The sequence below is a fragment of the Rhinolophus hipposideros genome, assembly GCF_964194185.1.
Source record: "Rhinolophus hipposideros genome assembly, chromosome: 5".
NCBI lineage: Eukaryota > Metazoa > Chordata > Mammalia > Chiroptera > Rhinolophidae > Rhinolophus > Rhinolophus hipposideros.
This window is the reverse complement of record NC_138051.1, coordinates 28,960,101-28,985,736: the sequence shown is the minus strand read 5'-3', so window position 1 is coordinate 28,985,736 and position 25,636 is coordinate 28,960,101. Positions and strand designations below refer to the sequence as shown.

Genomic DNA, 25,636 nt, shown 5'->3' with positions numbered 1-25,636 from the left:
TGTCAGATGCTTGTGGTGAACTGAATTAGGAAAAGAGAAAATATTTCATTTTATAGTCTTCTATAATGTTTGAATTTTTTATTTGTGCACCACTTCTATAACTTTTAATAATTTTTTAAAACTATGTGTGTAAGAATATTTTTTATAATATGGTTTATAACTGTGGAAACTGGAAACAATCTAAATATCTAAACAGACAAATAGCAGACTGATTAAAATAATTTAAACTGATTTTATGTATTTACTGACATGGAAGGTCCCCACACTATGTAAGTTCTTTATTTTAAAAAATCGAGATGCTAAATAACATGTACAAGATGATCTATTTTTTTAAAGTCTGTTTATTTTATGAATACAGTATATGAATACACGTATGCACAAGATAGTTATTCTAAAATGTGAGTAATTGTTGCATCCATGTGATAAGAATGCAAGTGATTTTTATTTTTCTCTTTTTGCTTGGATTTTCTAAAATGTCCTATGAAGAACAAATTAATTTGTAGGAAAATGAAAAAAAGTGATATTTTAGTACATTTTTAAAAATGCATTCCACATTTCTCCTGATTGAAACAAGATACTATATGCAATTCTTAGCACAACTGAATATTTATGTGAGTCAAAATCTGTTTAACATCACCCTCAAATCAAAGTGTTCAGGTACAAAGATGTCCTTCAACCCATAGTGATAAGAAGAGCACAATTTCATAGCAAAAGGCAGATAAAAAGAGCATCCTTTGCCCGGTACCTAATATAGCTGTGGCATCAATTTCTACACCAAGGAAAGGAGAATCGAAATCATCACAGCAACAACAAAGCACAAGCTGAGTGTCAGAGGGAGGTTCATTGTCTGGGACGCTCATTTCAAATCACTTTGGGAAGGCAAGTTACTGCTGCTAAATTTCATAACGTCTGAAATCAGTGACTTTTCAAATCACAAAGAACAGTCCTCTAAAGCTTGATAAGGAAGTTTGCATTGACTTCATCATTACAAGTATAACAGTGAGAAAATAAAGGCAAAAGCAACAGGTGCTAACACTCTAGCCCAAGTTCCAACCCAAAGTATTTTCATTATCTTGAAGCAAGCAAGAGGGCCACAAAGCATTTTGCTCTGATTTGGGACATATTACTTCCAAGGAGAGGCTGCCCTGCACTTCAGAATTTTTAAAGTGACAAGAAGACACTTCATCACACACACACACACACACACACACACACACACACACCATACAATGGCAATTGTGTGAGGTGATGGATGTGTTAAATTAACTTTATTGTAGTAATCATTTCACAGTGTATATGTACTTCACATCAACACATTGTACACTTTAAGTATGTACCATTTTATTTTACACTTATACATCAATAAAGCTGGGGGGGAAAATTAATCTTAACTTTTTCATTTTCTTTCCTTTTGTCCCTTGCCCCGAGGACCACATCTTCTACCATTCCCCAGCCCCAGCGAGGTAGGAGTCAGGATAGGATTAGCCAAGGTTCGATATTACTTGTGATAGTTCTTTACATCCTTGTAACAATAGGACTGTCTAATAGTAAATAGGAGCCCCCTATTTCAGAGGCATGATTAGATTTATTACTTTAAAAGTAACTGTTTTTCTTGATCTGAACAAACAACAGAAACTTTTGTTTGCAAAGTTTTAATAAGTAACAGTCAAGAGAGTTGGGAAGAGACTGAGTGAGGCTCATTATACTAATTCTCTGGGGATCCCAAACCCCATCAAACTTGGGAGAAGAGTAGATCCCTTAAGAAAACAAAGCTGCAACCCTCCACAAAGAGATAGATGTGTTTATTCCAGGAGGAGTAGTTCACCCATTGTCTCTTAGAGCCACGTTGTCCACAGAAGAACTATCATCTCACAGAGACTGCGCCAATGTGAAGATGTAATAAAAGTATTAATCCCCTAATCACCCCCATTAGTCCAAGAAGAGGATGAAGGAGGATTGCACTGAATGATAACTGTATTCTTCCAAGGCGTTCCGCAAGATGAGCTGCGGAAAATGGAAAATTTCGAAACATTCTGGACTCATCAGACCCTGTAAGCTGAATGATGACAAAGTCCAAGGAAACCATTCTCTCACCCAGGGAATGCAGCTGACCATTCAGGATGCTTTGGAAAAGGATAGGTGTTCTTAGAGAATGTCATCAAATTCATGAGCGATGGAGATCTCACACCAATACTATAAGATCTACATTTAGAGCCCATAGACAACATTGCAACCTCAAGAAATACCCATGAGAACCAGGTATCTTCTTCAATCCTGTGAGTAGTGTATTTGGAATGGCCTGACTGGGACTTCCCCGGAGAGCTGCTAGATACCCCACCCTGGATCTGTGGGCTAATCTCTACCTTGGCACTGCAGAGGATGGCACAGCAGCTGTGGCCTCCTCAAACCCTCCTATTCCTGGCACTTTGTTTTATATTCCTTTATGGGATATGGAACATCGAGCGCACACACCGGGTCTCATTTGTAACTTTAGCCCCACCACGCAGGTCAATGTTAGGCAAGTCAGAATTCATCCAATCAGAGCCAGTAAGTTACTCACTCACGCTGGGGCACTTCGCCTGTCCCACCTTGTGCTCTGTGTAACTGTCCCCTTGGAAAACCCAAAACGCTGGACAACGCTGAGTCTGGGTAGAATGAATGTTCCTCCTTAGAAGGAGACGATCTTACCCTCCTTTCAAGTGTACCAGAACTGTCCAGAAAAACATGCAGTTCCAGCTATGGCAGGACAAACCTCCAGGACATCCGTAGAGACTTTCTCACTGGGCACATGATTGGCCCTTAAAACAATGAATGATCTGAGTGGATGGTGCATCCAATGTCCAGGCTTTCAGGCTGCCAAGCCAGTCTCCCCTTTCATTCGTCAAGCGTGTAGGATAAAGGGGGAAATCCCTGGGATTCATGAAGTGCCTTACTTCTCTTTGCACCTGGAAGGGCTCCCAGCTATTGATCTCTGGTTTGAAGCAGCGAAAACAAAACCACAGAAGTTTATCAGCAGCCCTGTCTGTGTGCTGTTACAATGTCTTTTCATCTGTGCTAAGCTCATGATTCAGTATGAACCCAGAGCTCTCTCTCCCCCTCCCACGAACATCCAATTCTTCCTCATCTAGTCTCTATTCCCAGCTTCCTCTCAATGTGTCCTACCCATGACTTCACCTAAATAATACTCATTCTGTTAGCTTCTGATGATGTTTCTGAGTATGACATTTATTTTGGACCCTGCTTCTGTTCTGGAAAGAGCTGAGTAAGTTTCTTGGTCACCTGGGCTCACATTTGAACCAAATGATTAAACTGCAGAGACTTCTTTTTCAAATTGCTGATGAATCTAGACAACTTTGAGATTCCCGTGAATAGTCCTAGTTATACCCTCAAAAGCTGATCAACTGTTTTGTGTTCTTTAATAATTGTCAACAAATGTTACATATAATGGTACTTTGTGAAATGACTTTGAACAGTGTAGCTTGTGCTAAAAAGAAGACAAAACCATAAAAAAGGGAAAGTTGATACAGTTTACTATTTCATCCTCCCTACTAATATTCCCTAGCATCTCCTTTATCCCCAGTACCTAAACTGGATCCCAATCTTATTCTCTAGTGACTGACAAATAATTTTGGCTACAGCGCTGTCTGATAATTAAGATAGTAGTTGATAAGAGGTTGCTTAAGGAAGGGGACTTCCAGGGATGCTGACTTTTAAAGAGAGATCTTTTTAAGGGTTTGGTGGGTTTTGCTGATGGGAGCACTCTAGCAGACCCAACCAGACCCCTGTCTATTTACTAGCTTAAACTCTATACCATCTCAAAGATGGAGAATTTCCCTTTAGAAGATGTTTATGGAGAGATATTTCTATCTTCTGATGAGGAAAAGCAAACTTCTTCAGATGGACCAATTTAAGATTATTTAGCATATGACTCTGCTGGGTTGCTGTCCTCTAGGAAATATTACATACTCGTAAGTAACATGTCCTCAACCTCTCGTTTGTCAAACACACCAAATCCATCGCTCAAACATTTGAGATATTAGTCACAAACAAATGTTTATTAAAACTGATTATTTTGAGAAACTCATTCTAAGGGCTGTATAAAATACAAATATTAATAAAGAAGTTTTATCCAATGAGCAACAAATGAAAAACAACTATAAGATACAACGATAATTAAATGAGATATAATTAAATTATGAAGCTTACAGAGGGAAGACTCATTCATTCAGAAAAGAAGGCTCCATAGAAAAGATAGCACGTATTGAGGAGAGACTTAAAACATAAATACGATTTGAAACGCTGATGAAAGAAGGATATGTGCAAAAGCACAGGTGCATAAAGTGGATAAGAACCAAAAACATCATAAGAGTCTATTGTATCTAGAGCCCATGGGAGGATGTAATGAGAGGAGAGGCTGGATATGTCATTTTGGAACATCATTAAGAACCTTGAATCCAAATTTCCACTAAGAAATTTTTGTTAATGCATATATGACTTGAAATTATTTTTTCTATTTGTGACAATTGGGATTTTCTCTCACAGATTTCCTCTTTCCTCTATATTAATCCAAATACTAGTGAAAGGCATCAAAGATTCAGGAAATCTTGAAATAGCAACAGAGTCTACACATTCTAAATTCGTTTACCCAAGGATATGGATCCGTGTAGTGAATGGTTAAATTAAGCAAAAAGGCTACCACCCTCAAATGTGAACTACTTATGGATGAAGACCTAACAGTGGAGTAAAGATAAAAATAAAAGTTATGAAAAACACGTTATGAGGCTAGGGCCAAAGGAATTCTTTTAGGAATCAGGGCAAAATATTCGGTTAAAAAAAAGTAAACAAGGATCATTTTTGGTTTGGGGCCTTACTTAGGTCACCCTGCAGATCACCACTTAGTCTCTCACACACAGACACATCTGGGAACAGACATGAGACAGCAACTCCGCGTAACAAGCCTGAATGTTCAGTGGTGGGAACATATGTCCTTCAGAGAAATAAAGGACTCCTTCCGCTCAAAGTGCGACACTCACCCCTCTTTCCTTTCAGGTTCAGGTGACCTCAGATCCTCAGAACATCACGAACCCTGATGCTGCACACCTCTCACTGACCATCCCATCAGAGGTCAGAGGAGCCATGGCAAACCACACCACTGTCACCGAGTTTGTCCTGCTGGGGCTCTCAGACGCCTATGAGCTGCAGATGCTCATCTTCCTGGGGCTCCTCCTGACCTACCTCCTCACTCTCCTGGGGAATCTCCTCATTGTGGTCATCACCCTCATGGACAGGCGTCTCCACACCCCCATGTACTACTTCCTCCGCAACTTTGCTGTCCTGGAGATCTGGTTCACCTCCGTCATCTTCCCCAAGATGCTGACCAACATCCTGACCGGATACAAGACCATCTCCCTCCCAGGCTGTTTCCTACAAAGTTTCCTCTATTTCTCCCTGGGCACCACAGAGTTCTTCCTACTAGCAGTCATGTCCTTTGACAGGTATGTGGCCATATGTAACCCCCTGCGTTATGTCACCATCATGAGCAAAAGGGTCTGTGTCCAGCTAGTGCTTTGTTCGTGGGTGACTGGATTCCTCCTCATCACCATTCCAATGCTCATCATATTTCAGCAGCCATTCTGTGGTCCTAATATCATTAATCATTTCTTCTGTGACAACTTTCCACTCCTGGAACTCATCTGTGCAGACACAAGTCTGATAGAGCTTCTGGGCTTTATTGTGGCCAACTGCAGCTTACTGGGCACTCTGTGTGTGATAGCCACCTGCTACGGCCACATCGTCCGCACCATCCTGCACATCCCCTCCGGCAAGGAGAGGCAGAAAGCCTTCTCAGTCTGCTCCTCCCACCTCATTGTGGTGTCTCTCTCCTATGGCAGCTGCATCTTCATGTATATTCGGCCTGGCAAGGGCAGCCAGGGGGACAGGAACAAGGTGGTGGCCTTGCTCAACACCGTGGTGCCACCAGTGCTTAACCCCTTTATCTACACCTTGAGAAACAAACAGGTGAAGCAGGTGTTGAGGGAGCAGGCAAACAAACTCTTCTTACAAAGCTATGGAACCAAGTGGCTAAAGCTGATAGTCCCAGACAAGCTAAGGAAATATCAAGCCGCTGCAAGAAATCGAGCCTTTCCCAATCAGAAAAATCTCTGATGGACGACCAGTTAGTTAAGTGGTTAGAGTGCGATGCTTATAACACCCAGGTCGCTGGATGGGGTCCCACATGGGCCAGTGAGCTGCACCCTCCACAACTACATTGAAAACGACTTGACTTTGGAGCTGAGCTGCGCCTCCCCCCCTCGCACTCGCCCCCACACACATCTAGATTTAAAAAAAACGACTTGACATCCTGGAAAAACACACTGTTCCCCAATATTCCCCAATTAAAAAGAAAAATCTCTGATGACATATTTCTGGGGTGCCAGTCACTATGCAACTCAGCATAAACCAGGAAACTCTCTGGACCCTCAAGGCATATTCGGTAATTGTCAGATTTGAATATTTCTGCTCATCCATCTGTGTCTGCCTGGCCTGACTTTCCATCAGAATACAAGTTCTTTGATGGCAGGTACTAGCTCTGTAATTTACCATAAGCCTAGAGCACCAACCTTTTGACATAGACATGTAAATACTCAATAAGTACTTGCAGACCGATTGCTTTGTGCCTGGTTCCCCAACACCTCAGAGGAGAGGAGAAGAGTCCTCATTAGTGTCCTCATGTCACACTTACACTCCTACGTATCAGCAAGAATTTTAAAACATGGCTAAGCCAAACTGCTTATATTTTTCATATAAGCTACTTAAGCTTTTTTAGTATTAAAATTCGTAGAAATTCCTCATTCCTATTGATAAAAGCTCTTCCACCTACTAGTTGTATTACTTCTCTTAGCCCTAGTTTTCTCATCTGTAAAATGGGGGTGACAATGCCTATTCCAAAGAATTATAAACAAGTCAAATGAGATATTCTCTGCAAAGTGCCTTAAATAGTGATGGCACGTGGTAAGTTCTCACTAAAAGTTAGTTCCTTTCCTTCATTTTTTATCCTACCTTTCCTCTTTTGCTTCTGATTTCAAACTAGCTATCAACAAAAGCATTGTTTATTTAAAATGTTATAAATTTTATATTCAAAATGTTATATTAACTCATATAAAAAAGTTTTTTAAAAAACTTTTTTTCAATTAGAGTTGATATACAACATATCAGTTTCAGGTGTAAAACATAGTGATTAGATATTTATATAATTTACAAAGTGATCACCCCAATAAATCTAGTACCCATCTGACACCACACATAGTTATTACAATATTATTGACTATATGCCTTATGCTATACTTTACATCTCTATGACTATTTTGTAACTACCAATTTGTGCTTCTTAATCCCGTCACCTTTTTCACCCATCCCAACTTCCTCTCATCTGGCAACCATCAAAATGTTCTCTATAACTATGAGTCTGTTTCTGTTTTGTTTGTTTTGTTCTTTAGATTCCCCATATTTGTATAAATGAAATATAGCATTTGTTTTCCTCTGTCTGACTTACTCCACTCAGCACAATACCCCCTAGCTCCATCCATGTTGTCACAGATGGCAAGATTTCATTCTTTTGTATGGCTGAGTAATATTTCATTGTAAATATGTACCACCTCTGTATCCATTCATCCATGGATGGACATGCAGGCTGCCTCCATATCTTGGCTGTTGTAAATAATGCCGCAATGGGCATACGGAGGCACATGTCCCCATGAAGTAATGTTTTGGGTTCCTTGGGATAAATACCCACAAGTGGGATTGCTGGGTCCTTCTTTGTCTCTTGTTACAGTCTTTGTTTTAAAGTCTGTTTTGTCTGCTGTAAAATGTATTGCTACCCCCACTTTTTTTTTTCATTTTCAAGAAATATCCTTTTCTATTCCTTTACTTTCAGTCTATGTGTGTCTTTCAATCTGAAGTATAAGTTAGGGTTTTGTTTTCTTATCCATTCAGCCATCCTATGTCTTTTGATTGAAGCATTTAAACCATTTGCATTGAAAGTAAGTATTGATAGATATGTAGTTATTGCCATTTTACTATTCATATTTTTGGTCTTTTTTTCTTCTCCTCCTTAAAGAAGTCCCTTTAATATCATATATATTTTTTATTAGCTTCAGGTGTACTAAGATGTTCGGAATTTTGATGAAGACAAAAATGAGGTCAAATTAGTAAGTGAACAAATATGAAATTAATTAACATATTAATTCATTCCAAAATAGTGATTGCACAAACACCACATTCAAGGAAATGTACCATGTTGTCTGAGAGATAATAATTAATCTATGCCTTTGAAGAATTTTAAATTTAATATGAAAGATAGAAAGTACACAAATAACTATAACTCAGGGTAGAAAATGATTTGTGTAAGAAAATATCAGGTGTAACCTTCAATAACAAATTTGAAAAACAGGAAGAAATGGATAATTTCCTAGAAAAAGAGAATTTTCAAAATCCAAGAAGAAATAGAAAACTTAATTAGACAAATTATCATAGAAGGATCTCAAACTGGGATTATATATCTACTATAAACTCAAAAACTGTGTCTTCAACAACAAAAACAAACAACCCAATTCTACAAAGTGCCAAAAAGCACATGAAAATTGTGCAATCTCACTGATCATTAGGGAAATGTAAATCAAAACCACAGTGAGATACCACTTCACACCCATAAAGACGGCCATTATTTTTAAAAATTGAAACAGAACTTAAGAAGTCTTGGCAAGAATGTAGAGAAATTAGAATCTTTGTACATTGCTGGTGGGAACATAAAATGCGGTAGCCACTGTGGAAAGCAGTGTAGTGGTTCCTAAAAAAGTTAAACATAGATTTACCACACGACACAGCAATTCCATTTCTGGATATATACCGTAAGAACTGAAAGCAGAGACTCAAACAGATATTTGTACGTCCATGTTCATAGCAGCATTGGTCACAACAGCCAAAAAAGTGGATACAACTCCAAAATCAATTGCTGAATGAATGGATAAACAAATAGGGTATATACATACAATGGAATGTCATTCACCCTTAAAACAGAATAGAATTTTTATAAATGCTACAACATGGATGAGCCTTGAAGACATTTTGCTAAGTGAAATAAACTAGACACAAAGGGACAAATATTGTATGATTTCTCTTACATGAGGTACCTACAATAGTCAAAATTGTGTAGACATAAAGTAGAAATGTCGTAACCAGGGGCTGGAAGTGGGAGTGGGAATAAAAACTTATTGTTTAATTGATACTGAGTTTCGATTTGGGATGATTAAAAATTCTGGAGATGGATAGTGGTGATGATTGCACAATAATGTCAGTGAACTTAATGCCACTTTAAAATGATTAAAGTGGTAAAATTTACGTTATATGTATTTCACCACAATAAAAAAGACAGATTCCAGATCAAAAACAAAACTGTTATCTTTGACTTCCCTCTTTCTCTTATGTCCTACAACCAAATCATCAGCAAATTCTGTGGGTTATACCTTCAAAATATATACAGAACAAAACCCTACCAATTCTTTATTTTTAATTTCAAAGATAGAGCTTTATTCATCATATATATTTTTATTATCTTCAGGTGTACAAAACAATGTAATAGTTAGACATTCACACCTCTCACAAAGTGATAACCCCCTCCCCCAATCTACTGCCCCTCTGACATGGTACACAGCTGTTACAGCTCCATTGACTCTATTCCCTGTGCTGTACCCCATGTCCTCCCACTTCTTACCACCACCACCATTACCTTTTCTGTCCTTACCACCTTTCCTTTCCTTTAGGTTCTCCGGAGATCCCCTATGTGCCACCCCCATCCCATCCCCATATCCCTTGAGGAGTTAGAAAGCTCATGTAAGAGAGAGATAGGCTTGCAGAATTAAGACAGATGAAGTCAACAACAAACTCTTTTCTCTCTGAAGATTCCCTGCCTGAAATAGGCCTGAGTAGAGGAAGGCATACATTTTAACTTTAAATGAAGTTCAGAATTTTTTTTAAAAAGATTGTATTGGGGGAGGTGAACAGGACTTTATTGGGGAACAGTGTGTACTTCCAGGACTTTTTTTCCAAGTCAAGTTGTTATCCTTTCAGTCTTAGTTGTGGAGGGCGCAGCTCAGCTCCAGGTCCAGTTGCCATTGCTAGTTGCAGAGAGCACAGCCCACCATCCCTTGAGGGAGTTGAACTGACAACCTTGTGGTTGAGAGCCCACTGGCCCATGTGGGAATCGAACCAGCAGCCTTCGGAGTTAGGAGCATGGAGCTCAAACCACCTGAGCCACTGGGCCGGCCCTGAGGTTCAGAATTTTAACAATTACATACGATTGGACAATTTAATAACCCCATTCTTTGGACTGATAGTGAATGCAAGAAAGACTTCTAAAACTATGTGAATGGCCAGAAAATTTGTCATACTTGTCCTCATTCTATCCAGTGGTCAAGGAAGAAATAACTACATGAATAGGTTTGAATCGACTTGTAGGAAGGGGATAGAGTGGAAAATACATATTACAAATAAAGAGTTATTGTATATAATATATAAAGACAAAAAAACCCAATAGCTAAATGAGCGAAAAATGTGTATAAACACCTCACAGAAAAGCAAACCCAAAGAGCCAGTACATAAATGAAAAGATGCTTGACTATATTAATAGTCAGGGCAATTCAAATGAGCAATTAATCCTGTTGATGACTGATAAAGTATTTTTTTAATTTTTAAAGTAATAATGGTATTATATTTCTATTTCAAAGAATATTATTGTTTTTATACTTAACTGAAATATTTACAGATGAAATGATACAATGTCTGGGATTTGCTTCACAATAATATGGGGAAAGGGAAAACAGGTGGTGGCCTAGGTGAAACAAGAATGGCCATGACTTGGTTGAAGCTAGGTGATGACTACACCCAGTTCCATGCCTTCAGAGCTCTCATAATATCTTGTTATCACATATTTATTCATACGTGTTTCTCTCCTTGAATTTTAGTATGACCAAAAGACTAATTTTCCAGTTCAGGGGGAGGAAAGTAAATCAGGTTCCTTTTCCTTCACCCAGAAACAAAGATTCACATAGTAAGGATAAAATCATGAGGACATTTTTATATTCTCCCTGACCCTCTCGAGACCCAGTGAGGAAGAAAAGGAAGAATCCTTAGTTACACAGGGAGTTGAGGTTTCCATTTCTCACCATGTCTGGCAGGTACCCACGGAGGGGTGACCACCACCTAAGAGCTACAGATCTCAGAAAGTCAGGCCTTCCCTGGTCTGGCCAGAGACAGAATACAATTTCTATAATCAGATCCCAGCAGGTGCAACTGGTGTGTGCCATGAACACTCCTTACCCACAGCTGTCCAGTTATCAGGGCCCCCTTCTGATAGGTCACTGGTGTAGTTACGACTCTTTCCAAGAGTAAGGTAAACTACACAAGCAGTTCATCTGAGGTTTAGGGAGTGGGTTGCCAAACCTAGCTATCCTATCACTTCAAGAATAGCCAGACTCAAGGGACAGTCAAATTAACTCACTAATCCATTTAAAACAGCTGAAAGGCAGTCAGTCACTCACTTGCCTTTTCAAACACATCATTGTTTCCTAAAATCATAATACTTACTGCATTCAAGTTATATCAGCCAGTTTTTTCTGGTCTAGGGAATAGTTTGGTGAGCAAAGAGAGAAAGCGAGATCACAAAAGTAGTTTTAGCTTGAATGGGCCAGGGACCAAGATGTGGACTGTCCCAAGGTCCTCTTACCAAGATTCACCCAATGGAGAGTAAGCTCCATGGGGACAGGGAACCACGTCTGTTTCATTCACCACTCATAGTTATCCACAGTATCTAGCACATAACAGGTATTCAATAAATATGTATTAAATGAATGGTTGATTAATTAATTAAAAATTCTTCACCCCCCCCCCCACACACAAACACACACACTCCAACTCATTTTTCAGATCTCAGCTTTATACTCGTATAACTCCATCCGGAACATCTTCCCTATCTTCAGTCTGGTTAAGGATCTCCTATGAGCTCTCCTCAGTCACAATAGTAATTAATATTTGTGTGATTGTTTAATATCTTTATTCTCCACAAAATTCTGCCCGTGTACCTCCAGCATCTAGACCAGTACTTGTCACACAATAAGCACTCAACAAAAACTTGTTGACTCTTTTAATAACTGTCTTCTTTGTTACAATTTAACTTCATTAGGAGTGTCTGAGCTTCTCGACCAGAACAATGTAAACGTTCAATACCAAAGTTGAAGAAAGTAAGAGGTAAGGGACCTTCCTAGGTCCCTATTACCACCGATGGTAATGAATCTCAGGGGAAGCACAGCTCCATCCCACAAGAGAAGAGTGAGTATCTTCAGATTGGTTAAGTTTGAGCTGTGTAACTTGTGTATCTCTGAGTTTCCATGGAGACCAAACAGAACCCCAAGAAGTCCAGGTCTTATGCCAGATTCACAGAGACAAGGAGTCTGCCATGAATAATTTACCTCAGAATCCTCTATGGGCATCATGTCCTTGGAAGGGCATGTATCATTAGCTAGAAGACTCTTAAGCCCAACTGAAGTCATACCAACCCACTTCAATTGATGTCTGCCTCTGTCTTAGTATAGGAGGGATGAAAGAATCATTAATTAGATTTATACATCTATTTACCAAGGAAAGTGGTCCAGCAGCCACACTGTGAAGGAAGAGAAATAAAAGCTTCCTGCAAAATTGGTGAACCCAAAAGTTCTGGGGAACATATAGAGATAGCTCATTTCTGAGGAGATCTGGGGATGAGTCAGTGACAACAGAGTCAGGGAGCATTTCTTAAGACAGATTGATAGTTGGAAAACATGGAGGTTTGGTGACACAAACAGAACAAAGAGAACAGGACCTGCCTATGTCCATGACCTACAGACCATGTTACAGCTCTGGAGCTTCATTCACTTTGAATCTCTGGTAAGTCCTCCAAGAAGTGTAGTTAGTCCTCAAGCAACATTGCAGAGCCAGGAGTTTCCTGTGAAAACCAGGAGTCTCCATCATCAGAAGTACCTGGAAGACAATCGAGCTCCTCACCTAATAGCTAGTGAGGGAACCTGCATTGGGGCAATTTTTGGAATGGGAGAAGGGGAATCTGATTCTTCTGGACACTCTACCTAGGACTCTGTTGTCTGTTTTCAGGTGTCCACTGGCAGGCTATGGCACAGCTGACTTATTTGATTATTTTCATCATTCTCAGTTTGTTTCCCCTTTGTCTCTCCTGAAACATTCTACTTAACTCTTAATCCAAATGCGCTCACTGTGATGGTTTCTTTTATAATTTTGAATTTGTTATTGTATAAGTAATAATAAAAATAATAAAAAGAAGAAAAAAAAATCACCCACTATTCTCCCATTCTTATATGGCAATTATGCTCATTTTTCCATGTTCTCATCCAGTCCTTTTCAATATAAATACATATTTTATATAGCTATAATGTAGTGTTACCGTTTCCATAATGCAACCATATCACATTAGTTCCTGCTCCTGTTCCACATGAAATCAGCTCTTCCCTACAGAAGCTTGCCTTAACCTGTCCTTTGTATAAAAGCAGCCAATGACAAGATTACCTAGCTCTTATCTAGATCTCTAAGGACAATATTAAGCAATGTAAAACCTAGAAATAACAATAATTTAAAACAAAGATGTATTCTCTAAAATGGAAATTCAACCAATGAACAACTCTATCAGCATTTTTCATTATTATTCTTTATTAATATCACTGAGGAAATTATACCAAACTATTGAGCATGATACCTAATTTACAAATGCATGCTCTTCCCCCCTACATATTAATTTCATAGCATATGTATCCTAAAACACATTGGCCAAATAATATAGTAACAAAAAGTTTGTATTAACATGGCAAAAACTTGTCATAGTAATATGTGGGAAAGAAAGAGTTGCAATACAAGTATACATAATCTATGAGCATGGCTATATAAACCAATAAACACTAAATAATAGAAAAATACAATAGAAATAAGTCAAAATCTTAATAAAAGTTGTTTCTGTGGGGCTATAGGTGATTCTTTTTTTTTCCATTTCTCTGTATTTCTTAAACTTCCCATAATGAACTGATAACATTTTTATACTTTTAAAAGTGTTCATTCAAATACATACGGTCCAAAATTTTTCTCCTCCAATTTCATTCTTACTTGTTCTTATTATTACCCTACACTAGAGTTTCAACCACAAAAGGAGAAATAAAATAGCTAACATTATGTGACTACTTGCTTTATGGCTAGCCTTGTGCTAAGTGTTGTCTATCCATTATTCATTTAAGTTCTGGGACAACTTTTTATAGAGGTACTTTTATTATTCCAACAAAGAAACAGACTTTTGGTGAGGTTAGGTAACAGGCCCCAGGTAAGTTAGTAAATTATGAAGCTCAGGTGCAACCACAGTCTCCTGAACTTGAATGTCTTTCGTAACAAGCTCTAAAGTAAGTATTCCCTCAATGAACTCAGCAAAGGTCTGTGATCCAATGCAATGGGAAATACAGAGGTGCCAAAAAAATATATACACATGATAAGAAAGGAAAAAGCTCTTAAAATTGTAATACTCAATATATACTGATAACAAAAGATAAATACAAGTCACATTTGACTTCTGCATTTACAAGATGTGCTCAAAATGGTACCATCAGTGTCCAGACACTTCCGATTATGGGGAACTACTACTTGAGCATAAATAACATCTCTTAAAATGTGTATACATTTTTTTTGGCACCTCTTGTATTTTAATGGGCTTAGGAGACCCCTTACAACATTTGGGCACATATGGGTGATCTCAACTGATCTAAAAGAAAAGAATGAAAGGTGTTTAACACAGTTTCCTAACAGAAACAAGAGAAATGGGGGGGGGCGGAATGGTAAAGGCAAAAACTTTCCCAAAAAATCCCAGAAAATTTATTTTTAAAATGGGCCAAATTATATACCTTGATGCTAACTCAGTGAGGAATTTGGACAACCAGCCTGAGGAGGGAAAGAAAGCGAATAGTAGGTCAAAGAAATAAAGGACTCCTTCCATTCAAAGTGCGACACTCACACCTCTTTCCTTTCAGGTTCAGGTAACCTCAGATCCTCAGAACATCACGAACCCTGATGCTGCACACCTCTCGCTGACCATCCCATCAGAGGTCAGAGGAGCCATGGCGAACCACACCACTGTAACCGAGTTTGTCCTGCTGGGGCTCTCAGACGCCTGTGAGCTGCAGATGCTCATCTTCCTGGGGCTCCTCCTGACCCACCTCCTCACTCTCCTGGGGAATCTCCTCATTGTGGTCATCACCCTCATGGACAGGCGTCTCCACACCCCCATGTACTACTTCCTCCGCAACTTTGCTGTCCTGGAGATCTGGTTCACCTCCGTCATCTTCCCCAAAATGCTAACCAACATCCTGACCGGATACAAGACCATCTCCCTCCCAGGCTGTTTCCTACAAAGTTTCCTCTATTTCTCCCTGGGCACCACAGAGTTCTTCCTACTAGCAGTCATGTCCTTTGACAGGTATGTGGCCATATGTAACCCCCTGCGTTATGTCACCATCATGAGCAAAAGGGTCTGTGTCCAGCTAGTGCTTTGTTCGTGGGTGACTGGATTCCTCCTCATCACCATTCCAATGCTCATCATATTTCAGCAGCCATTCTGTGGTCCTAATATCATTAATCATTTCTTCTGTGACAACTTTCCACTCCTGGAACTCATCTGTGCAGACACAAGTCTGATAGAGCTTCTGGGCTTTATTGTGGCCAACTGCAGCTTACTGGGCACTCTGTGTGTGATAGCCACCTGCTACGGCCACATCGTCCGCACCATCCTGCACATCCCCTCCGGCAAGGAGAGGCAGAAAGCCTTCTCAGTCTGCTCCTCCCACCTCATTGTGGTGTCTCTCTCCTATGGCAGCTGCATCTTCATGTATATTCGGCCTGGCAAGGGCAGCCAGGGGGACAGGAACAAGGTGGTGGCCTTGCTCAACACTGTGGTGCCACCAGTGCTTAACCCCTTTATCTACACCTTGAGAAACAAACAGGTGAAGCAGGTGTTTAGGGAGAAAATGAGCAAGCTCCTCTCATAAAGATGAGCTGGACCTGAGAGAGGGGGAAAGTTGCCTCCTTACCTCTGCAAATGTAGCTCCTGTTGTGAGCTCCATGAACTATCCCCTCCTAGATAGCATTGTGCCATGTGCTAAAACCTCCAGTACTTTCCCACATGTATCATTATTGACTCATGCAATCTTGTCAGACAGTACTGAAAACTCAGTATACCACGTCTATGCCTGCAATGTCTGAGTTTTCAGTTCTTAATTTTGCCTAATTTTTAAGTTGTAATTATAAAGGTAGCATTCCATCTTCACTAGAACCTTCAAAATTGGTAAAAATATCCTCAACAAGAATATATTTATGGGGCCGGCCCGGTGGTTCAGGCGGTTGGAGCTCCATGCTCCTAACTCTGAAGGCTGCTGGTTCGATTCCCACATGGGCCAGTGGGCTCTCAGCCACAAGGTTGCCGGTTCAACTCCTCGAGTCCTGCAAGGGATGGTGGGCTCCGCTCCCTGCAACTAATATTGAACACAGCACCTTGAGCTGAGCTTCCTCCCGGATGGCTCAGTTGGTTGGAGCGCGGGCTCTCAACCACAAGGTTGCCAGTTCGATTCCTCGAGTCCCACAAGGGATGGTGGGCTGCACCCCCTGCAACTAGCAATGGCAACTGGACCTGGAGCTGAGCTGCGCCCTCCACAACTAAGACTGAAAGGACAACAACTTGACTTGAAAAAAAGTTCTGGTAGTACACACTGTTCCCCCAATAAAGTCCTGTTCCCCTTCCCCGATAAAACCTTTTAAAAAAATAACAATATATTTATGATAGACTTCAGAAATATTACATATATGGAAAAATTAATGATGTAGATAGCCGAGCAATGTTAAACAAAAAAAGAAACTATCAGATTTTAAAACTCTAAGAACTAACAGATAGAACAATGGAACTGGATATATCAATTGGAAATATGATGCAGTACATATGATAAAAGTAGACTTTATAATCAGTAAAGAAAAGAAGGTCAACTCAATAAACGATGCCACAATTATTGACTAACCACAATAGAAGCCTTCCTTTCAAAAAGAATTGGATTTAGTACTTGGTTGGTTATTTGGGCATGGGGAGGAGGTTAAAGCAGAAGAACAATTTAAAAGTGATTTATGTCTTAAACATTTATTTGAAATTAAAATCTATAAACAAATAATTATTCACTAATCTATATGTGTGTTTTTTTGAGAATGAATCTCATGATTGTTGTAGTCTTTCATATTCAAAACACATCCACAGGGGTGGCTGGATGGCTCAGTTGGTTAGAGGGCAAGCTCTGAACAACAGGGTTGCCAGTTTGATTCCCACATGGGCCAGTGAGCTGCGCCCTCCACAACTAGACTGAAGGACCATGATTTGGACCTGATGGGCCCTGGAGAAACACACTGTTCCTCAATATTCCCCAATAAAACTGAAATAAAAAATAAATAAAATGAAATAACACACATCCATAACGTATCGTTTATAATTTTCAGGATTTGTTTCAGTATACAGAAAATTTAAAGATACCTGAGAGACTATCTGTGATGAGAATTTTAGAATTTTCATTTTTTGTTTGTTTGCCAGTCTTCAAAGTTCTCATCCACACCTCATTCAACAACAACAACAAAAATTTTTTTATTATCTGGCTTTATGGAATCTATTGAAAGGAATTAACTCAGTTTTCATAGAAACAGACTTATTTTACTGATTTATCTTTATTATGTTAAAATATATAAATACAATAACAAGTCCAATTATCAAAGGGAGATTTGGAAACAGACAACTGACTCTTGTTGGTACAAGCCAACTGGTGGGAACAAGATTATTCATGGGTACTACAGAAGCCTACAGGCTGCAAAGCTACTAGCTGCAAAGCATGCTGTGGACCGCAATCATTTTGAGAGGCAATACAGCAGAGATTGAGGACGTATACCGGAAGCCTACTACCTGGGCTCAGATCCAAACTACCTATATGGTCTTGACCAACCAAGACTTCTTTGTGTCTCTGTTTAGATAGATGATAGATGACAGACAGACAGACAGACAGAGAGATGATAGATAATGATAGTATTTATCTGAGAATCCTTTTAAATGCTAATGCATTAATATGTGTTAGAATGCTTAGTATAAGGCTTGGTACAGAGTAAGTACCATGTTAAGAGTCAGATACTATATTTTACTAATGAAGGAACAAGTTGAATAAATGAAGGTGAATTAAGAGATCATCTAGTATATGGGAATAAAAGTTAAATTGGAGTCTCACCTCCTATCTTAAACTGAAATAAATTCAAAATGAATTAAATAGATAAATATAAAATGTGAAAACAAAAAAAATGGGTTAAAATTATCTTATTAAGGATTGTATGGAGTTTTTCATAGGAGAAACATAAAAATTAATTTATAAATTTGGCTATGTAAAATCTTTTACTTCTTTATGTCAGAAAAAAAACATAAATGATGTAACGGCCATATGTAATTTCTACCTACCTAGCATCCATTCCCCATTTTAAAGTACTAGGACCCTGGTTTTCCTCAGGAAAATCCCTTCCCACTCTCAGTTCATGCAGCTAAGGTGGTGCTGATTTCATCCCCAACCAATCAGAGCATGGCAATAGTTATTGGCTCAGAAATGTCCACAGAACTAAAATCAGGCCAGTGAAACCAAATAAGTCTCAATTAAAAGATATTTACAAGTATGGGAGCTGATGGAAGAGAGACTCTCTCTCTCTGCTGCACTTGAAGCTGGAAGAATGTAGGTCTGAGCAAAGTATAAACCACTTCCCAAATAATTTTATGAGACTAACAAAACCTTGATACCAAAAATGAAAAGCACATTACGATAAAGTAAAATTACAAACAATCTTCCTCACAAACATGATACAAAAATCCTAAATATCAGCAAACTGAATGAAAGGATACATAAGAAGGATACCAAGTGAGACTTACTCCAGGAATGCAAGGTTGGTTTAATATTTGAAAATCAATCAATATAATTCAGTGCATCAACAAAATAAAAAAGAAAAACCATATGGTCATCTCAATGGGTGCAGAAAACTTTTTTATAAAATTCAACAAAAATTTCTTTTGAAAAAAATAGCTCTTTAGCACATCCTTAAATTAAAGGAATATCTGTAATTTACTGAAGGGTAACCATAGAAACTTACACCAAATATTATACTTTATGGTAAAATGTTGAAAGAGTACTCTCTAAGACCAGAAATTAACTAAGGCTACTCACAACCACCCGCTCCTAGAGTTCCTAGCCAGTGCAGTACAGGAAGAAAAAGACACAAAATGACTAAATGCTGAGAATGGATGAAATAACACTATCATTACCACTACTGACATAATCTTGAAACTAATCAGTTAATGATGTAAGTGCTAATCCACAAAAAAGTTTTATTTTTATATGCCAGCAATAGTTAGAAAATTAACATTTTTTAATGATCAATATTAAGTGGCATCAGAAATATTAAGTATCTAAATAAATCTAACAAAAGATGTGCACATCCTTTACTTAAAAATTACAAAACATTATTAGGAAAAAATGAAAGAACACCTAGATAAATAGAGGGATCTACCATTTTTGTGGATAAGAACACTAATATTAGCCTCCAAAATGATCCATATATTCAAATAGCCTCAATCAAAATCCAGACTTTTTTTGTGGAAATTGACACATTGGTAATAAAATTTATATTAAAATGCAATGAGCCAAGAATTGGCAAGATAATCTTAAACAAGTACAAAGTTGGAGGATTTATTGTACCAGATATCAAATCTTATATAAGTTTATATAGCTACAGTAAACAATAAAAATCTTATAAAGCTACAGTAAATAAGATAATATGGTACTGGAACAAGGATAAATAAATAGACCAATGGAATAGAAGAAAGAGTCCAGAAACAGACCTACGTATACATAGATACTTGATTTACGACAGTCTTTTCAATAAATGGTGCTGGGCCAATTAGATATTCACATGAGAAAGAAATAAAACTTAACCCCATCTCAACACTATTTCCAAAATACATCCACAGAGGAGGTACATCTAGATGTTAAAAAAAAACAGTGAAGCTCCAAGAAGATAACATAAATATAAATATGTTTTTTATGACTCTAGAAAAGAAAAAAATTTTTAATTTGCACAAAAAGCAATAATCACTTGTGTGTGGCGGGGGGGACTAATAATTTGAACTATCTTAACACCATTAAGGTCTATTCATCAAAAGACACCATTTAGAAACTTAAAAGGCAATCATATGGCGGGGGGTTAAACGTCTAACTATTATGTTGCTTTGTCCACCTGAAATTTAAAAAACAAAATATCCTACAACAACAACAAAAAGGCAACCACAGTGTAGAAATTTTTGCAACACATGTAACTAACAAAGAGATCATATCTAGAATATATAAAAAACTCCTACAAATAAAGAAGAAAAAGGCAACCAAATAGAAGAATGGGCAAGCACTTTGAACAGGCAAATAACCAAAAAACATATAAAAAGTTGCTTAACTTAATATGTAATCAGGGTAATACACATTAAGACTCCTGCCCACCAGAAAGGCTAAAATTAAAAAGATTGACAATACCAAATGTTTTCAAAGACTGGAGCAATTTGAATTTTGATACACTGCTTAAGAGGCATAAATTGGTACAATCACTTTAGAAAATTATTTAGAAATGTGTACTTATGTTAACTATACTCATGGCCTATGATCCATTAATTTCACTCCTAGCTATATGCTCAACAGAAATATATACATAGGAGGTCTGACAATTAAGTTTGCAAACTTGTTGCAATGTTGTTGCTAAACTTTTTTGATATCAGAGGGATTATTCATTATCAATTTGTACCAACTGGACAAACAGTTAATCAAGTTTACTATTTGGAAGGGCTAAAAAGGCTGTGTGAAAAACTTAAGACGACCTGAATGTTTCGCCAATAATTTATGGCTCTTGCATCACGACAATGCACCATCTCACACGGCACTGTGAGAGAGGTTTTAGCCAGTAAACGAATAACTATATTGGAACACCCTCCCTACTCATCTGATCTGGCCCCCAATGACTTCTTTCTTTACTCAAAAATAAAGGAAATATTGAAAGGAAGACATTTTGATGACATTCAGGACATCAAGGGTAATACAACGACAGCTCTAATGGCCATTCCAGAAAAAAGAGTTCCAAAATTGCTTTGAAGAGTGGACTAGGCACTGGCATCAGTGCATAGCTTCCCAATAAGAGAACTTTGAAGGTGACTATAGTGATACTCAGCAATGAGGTGTGTAGCCCTTTTTCTAGGATGAGTTCTCGAACTTAATTGTCAAACCTCCATGTTTGTACCCCTAAAAAACACGTACTGGAATGCTTTGAGGAGCATTATTTGAAAGAGCAGAAAAGTAGCAATAAGCCAAATGTTAATCAGTAGGAGAATAAATAAATTGTGCTATGTTTATAGAATGGAATATTATATTACAAGAAGAAACTATTTCTACAAGCAACAACATGGATGAATCTCACAAATTTGTTAACAAAACAAGCCAGACCCAAAAGACTGCATGCTATATGATTCTATTTATATAAAATTCAACAGGCAAAACTAATTTATGGTTTTAGAAGTCAAAAAAAGTGCTTTATTTGGAGAGTAGAGAGCAGTGAATAATTGAGAGGAGGCATAAGGGTTGCTTATGGGTTATTGACAACACTCTATTTCTTGGTTTGGGCAGTGAGTACTGCCCCAAGAACGTGTGCATTTTGCGATAATTCATTGAATGCACACTTATGATTAGTTCACTTTCCTGTATGTATGTTCTACTTCATCAAAAAAAAAAAACAAAAAAAAGAAAGAAAACTAGGTTACCTTTTAAAAGGAAAAAAATTTTTTGGTTTTTTTTGAAAACATAAATGTATAGAAGCTTTTGATAAATTCCATTAACATTATATTGACTCTCATGCTCTTGAACATTTCACGACCATAGAAAATAAGCTATATTTTGTTCTATTTTTCTGTTCTAGAAGCTTCACAGTTTTAGACTTTATGTTCAAGTTCTTAATTCATTCTGAGTTGATTTTTGTGAGTGGAGTAAGATAAGGATCCCGTTTCATTGTTTTGCATGTGGCTATCACTTTTCCCAAAACCATTTATTGAAGAGACTACTTTTCCCCCATTGTATACTCTTGGCTCCTTTGTTGAAAATGAGTTTATTTCTGGGCTCTCTATTCTGTCCCACTGATCTATGTGTCTGTTTTTATGCCAATATCATACTGTTTTGATTAACATTGTAATGTAATTTAAAATCAGGAAATGCGATTCCTCCAGCTTTATTCTTCTTTCTCAAGATTGCTTTGGCTATTTGGGTCTTTTGCGGTTTCAAACAAATTGTGGGATTGTTTTTTTCTATTTCTATAAAAAAAAATGCCCTTGTAATTTTGATAGGGATTGTATGGAATCTGTTGATTGCTTTGGATAGTATGGACATTTTAACAATATTAATTCTTTCAATCCATTAACATGCAATATATTTCCATTTATTCATGTCTTCTTTATTTTCATCAGTTTCTTATAGTTTTCAGTATACAGATCTTTCACTTCTCTGGTTAAATTTATTATTATTCCATTTATATAAATTATAGAAAATGCAAATTAAACTATAATGATAGAAAGCAGATTAGTGCTGCCTTGACATAAAGATAGAGGGGAGATCAACTACAAAGAGGCATGAGGAAACTTTTGAGGTTATAAAATTTTTATTATATTCATTTTTGAGAAGCTTTTGTATATATATATATATATATATATATACACATATATATCAATATATATATATCAAAGCTCATCAAATTGTATATTTTAAATCAGTGCATTTTTGTGTCAGTTATATTTCACTAAATATTTTTTAATATCCATTTTGAGGTTAAAATGCAGCTTAGATACAGCTGAAGGCAGTATAAAGGAACTCAGAAGTAGATGTGAAGAAATTATCCAGGCGGAGTAATAGGGGTACTGGGGGGGCCTGAGTTGAGGCTGGTGAGCCACATTGCCTGCACTACCGAGGACGCAGCTCAGGCCTCCCACCCGGGCCTCAGGGACCCGCCAGGCAGGCCAGCAGCCGTAAGGAGTGGTGAAATCATAAGTGATTCAAGGCCAGGGTCTCTTCTGGGTGATCGGTGCCCCACCATGGCTCGGAAATCCTGAAGGAACTGGATGAGTATTGTGAGAAGCTGAAACAGGAGAGAGATGGCACCCAGTACAGGAGAGTGTTGCACTGCATTCGAGAGCCCTGATTCAGAGCCAGGAGCTGGATGAGGAGAAGATCCAGATTGTGGATCAGATGGTGGAGCTGGTGGGGAACCGAACCAAGCAGGTGGACAGTCACATGGAGCACTTTGCGACCCAGCAAGAAGTCAATGACACCACTGGCCACAGAGGCAAAGCCAGCCAGGATAAGTCTAAGAACAAGACAATCACGCAGGCAGAAAAGCCCAACAACAAGAGGTCCTGGCAACAGTGCAACAATCAGGAATCAGGAGAACGCAGCTAATAATTATGGCCATGATGTCATCACCTCAGGAATGCCTAAGGAGAAGAAAGCAAAGAACTCCAAGGGGAAGAAATGCTCCAAGGCCAAAGCAGAGAGGGAAGCATCCCCCACAGACCTTCCCATTGACCCATACGAACCAATATTCTGTCTGTGCAATCAGGTCTCCAATGGAAAAATGATCAGCTGTGACAATGAGTATCCCATCCAATGGTTCCACTTCTCCTATGTAGGAATGAATCATAAACTAAAGGCAAGTAGTACTGTCCCAAATGTCAAGGGGAGAATAAGAAAACCACAGATAAAGCCCTGGAGAAATCTAGAAAGGAGAGAGCTTATAATAGGCAGTTGGTGCCTTGCTGAACAGCAATGAGAACTAAGCTAGTGTATTTATTACATTGCCACCTTTGGTGAGGTGCAAGGATTGTACAATGTATATTTTTAAAGAGTGTTAGAAAATGAGCCATTCCTTTTGTAGGAATGGCAGTGATTTTCTTTGCCTTTTGTTTTCATTGGTTTACATGTGTAACAAGAAAGTGGTCTATAGATCAACATTTTAGAAACTAAGATAAGAAAAGAAAAATTATCCAGAGAGCAGTACAGAGAGATAGACATTAAATATGAAAATGAATTTAAGAGAAATGGTGATTAGAGTGAGATATTCTATTAGGTTGGTGCAAAAGTAATTGCAGTTTGTGCAATTATTTTTAATCTTTTAAACCGCAATTACTTTTGCACCAACCTAATAATATAAATTAGAGTTGTAAAAGGACTATAGAGAATGAGAGAGAGTCCATATTCAAAGAGATTATGTCTGGAAATTTTCTAGAATAGTGAAAAACATCAATCCTCAGATTCCAGAGGCTCAGCAAAACCCACACACCAGACACATTCTCATGGAACTTTAGAACACCAAAGACAAAGAGAACATTTGAAAGCAACAAGAGAGGTAAAAAATTAATCTCCTGTAAAAGAACAATTAGATTCTCTGCTAACCAAAAGCAACAAAAAAAAAAAACCAGAAGACAGTGGAATGTAATGAGATAAAATAATTATTAACCTAAAAGCCCATATTTAGCAAAGTCTCTCAAAAACAACAGCAAACTAAAGACATTTCAAGTCATACAAAACCTGAAAGAGTAGGTCATTAAGAGAGTCTCTCTAAAATAAATTACCTAAATGGAAAAAAATAGCCCCAGATGGAAGAACTAAGAGGCAAAAAATAAAAGACATTGATTAGGTAAAATAATAATAACGTTTACTTTTGTAGAATCAAAAACAAACCGGTACTCTAAGGCTCATGTTATACAGTAAGAGGATAAAGATATTGATGAAATTAGCCTTTGTTAATTGTACATACTAAAAATTCTGGGGAAACCTCTAAAATAAAAGAAATAGAGTTTATAACTTTAGTAGAAAAAGGAAAAGGAATGAGGGGGTAAAAGAAACTTTAATCACTCCAAGAGAAGACAAGAAAGGAGAGGATTCAAAAAAAAAAAAAAACACACACACAAAAAAAGAGAAGCAAAACAAATACAAAGTGTAAATGAAATAAGGTTAAAATAAAGCCAAATATATTAGTAGACAAAATAAATGTAAATAAATTAAGATTTTTGGATTGAAACTTTTTAACTTAAAACTTAGCTATAAGCTATGTATAGGAGGTAAAACTAAAGCATAACAACCAAAAAAAAAAACTATCAGAAGATGAAAAAAGATACGTTAGTATTATGCCATTTTAGGAATCTCAAAACCTTCACTTTGGACATTGTCTATGGTCTAAGGCCTTCCTTATTAGAAGGTACTAAATTACAGTTATATGGTGTATATAGTATCTAGCTTTGTTCAGACCACAAACCAAGCTATTTAAAGTTCCCTTGCTATGAAATGAATTGATTTAGTCACTCATTCATTCATCCATTTGTAACCAATAGTAACTGTTCCACAAACCCATGGTGATATGT

At 37.8% G+C, this 25,636-nt stretch overlaps 2 protein-coding genes and 1 pseudogene across 3 annotated transcripts; all 3 read left to right on the top strand.

The window, feature by feature from the left end:
* Positions 1-5,089: 5,089 nt before the first annotated feature.
* On the top strand, positions 5,090-6,165 carry LOC308497839 (olfactory receptor 6E1-like; the record flags this gene model as incomplete). The annotated part of the gene is given in 2 exon segments (XM_081048940.1): positions 5,090-5,105; positions 5,108-6,165. Coding segments are annotated over 2 exon segments (1,074 nt in total).
* Positions 6,166-15,162: 8,997 nt separating this feature from the next.
* Positions 15,163-16,136, top strand: LOC308497796 (olfactory receptor 6E1-like; the record flags this gene model as incomplete). Its single annotated transcript, XM_081048902.1, has 1 exon — positions 15,163-16,136. Exon 1 carries the CDS (start codon positions 15,210-15,212, stop codon positions 16,134-16,136), a length of 927 nt encoding a protein of 308 aa, XP_080905028.1. The 5' UTR covers positions 15,163-15,209.
* A 7,174-nt stretch (positions 16,137-23,310) lies between these two features.
* LOC308497838 (inhibitor of growth protein 1-like) lies at positions 23,311-24,035 on the top strand (annotated as a pseudogene). Its single transcript has one exon. The product of its transcript is annotated as an inhibitor of growth protein 1-like (transcript).
* Positions 24,036-25,636: the final 1,601 nt, after the last annotated feature.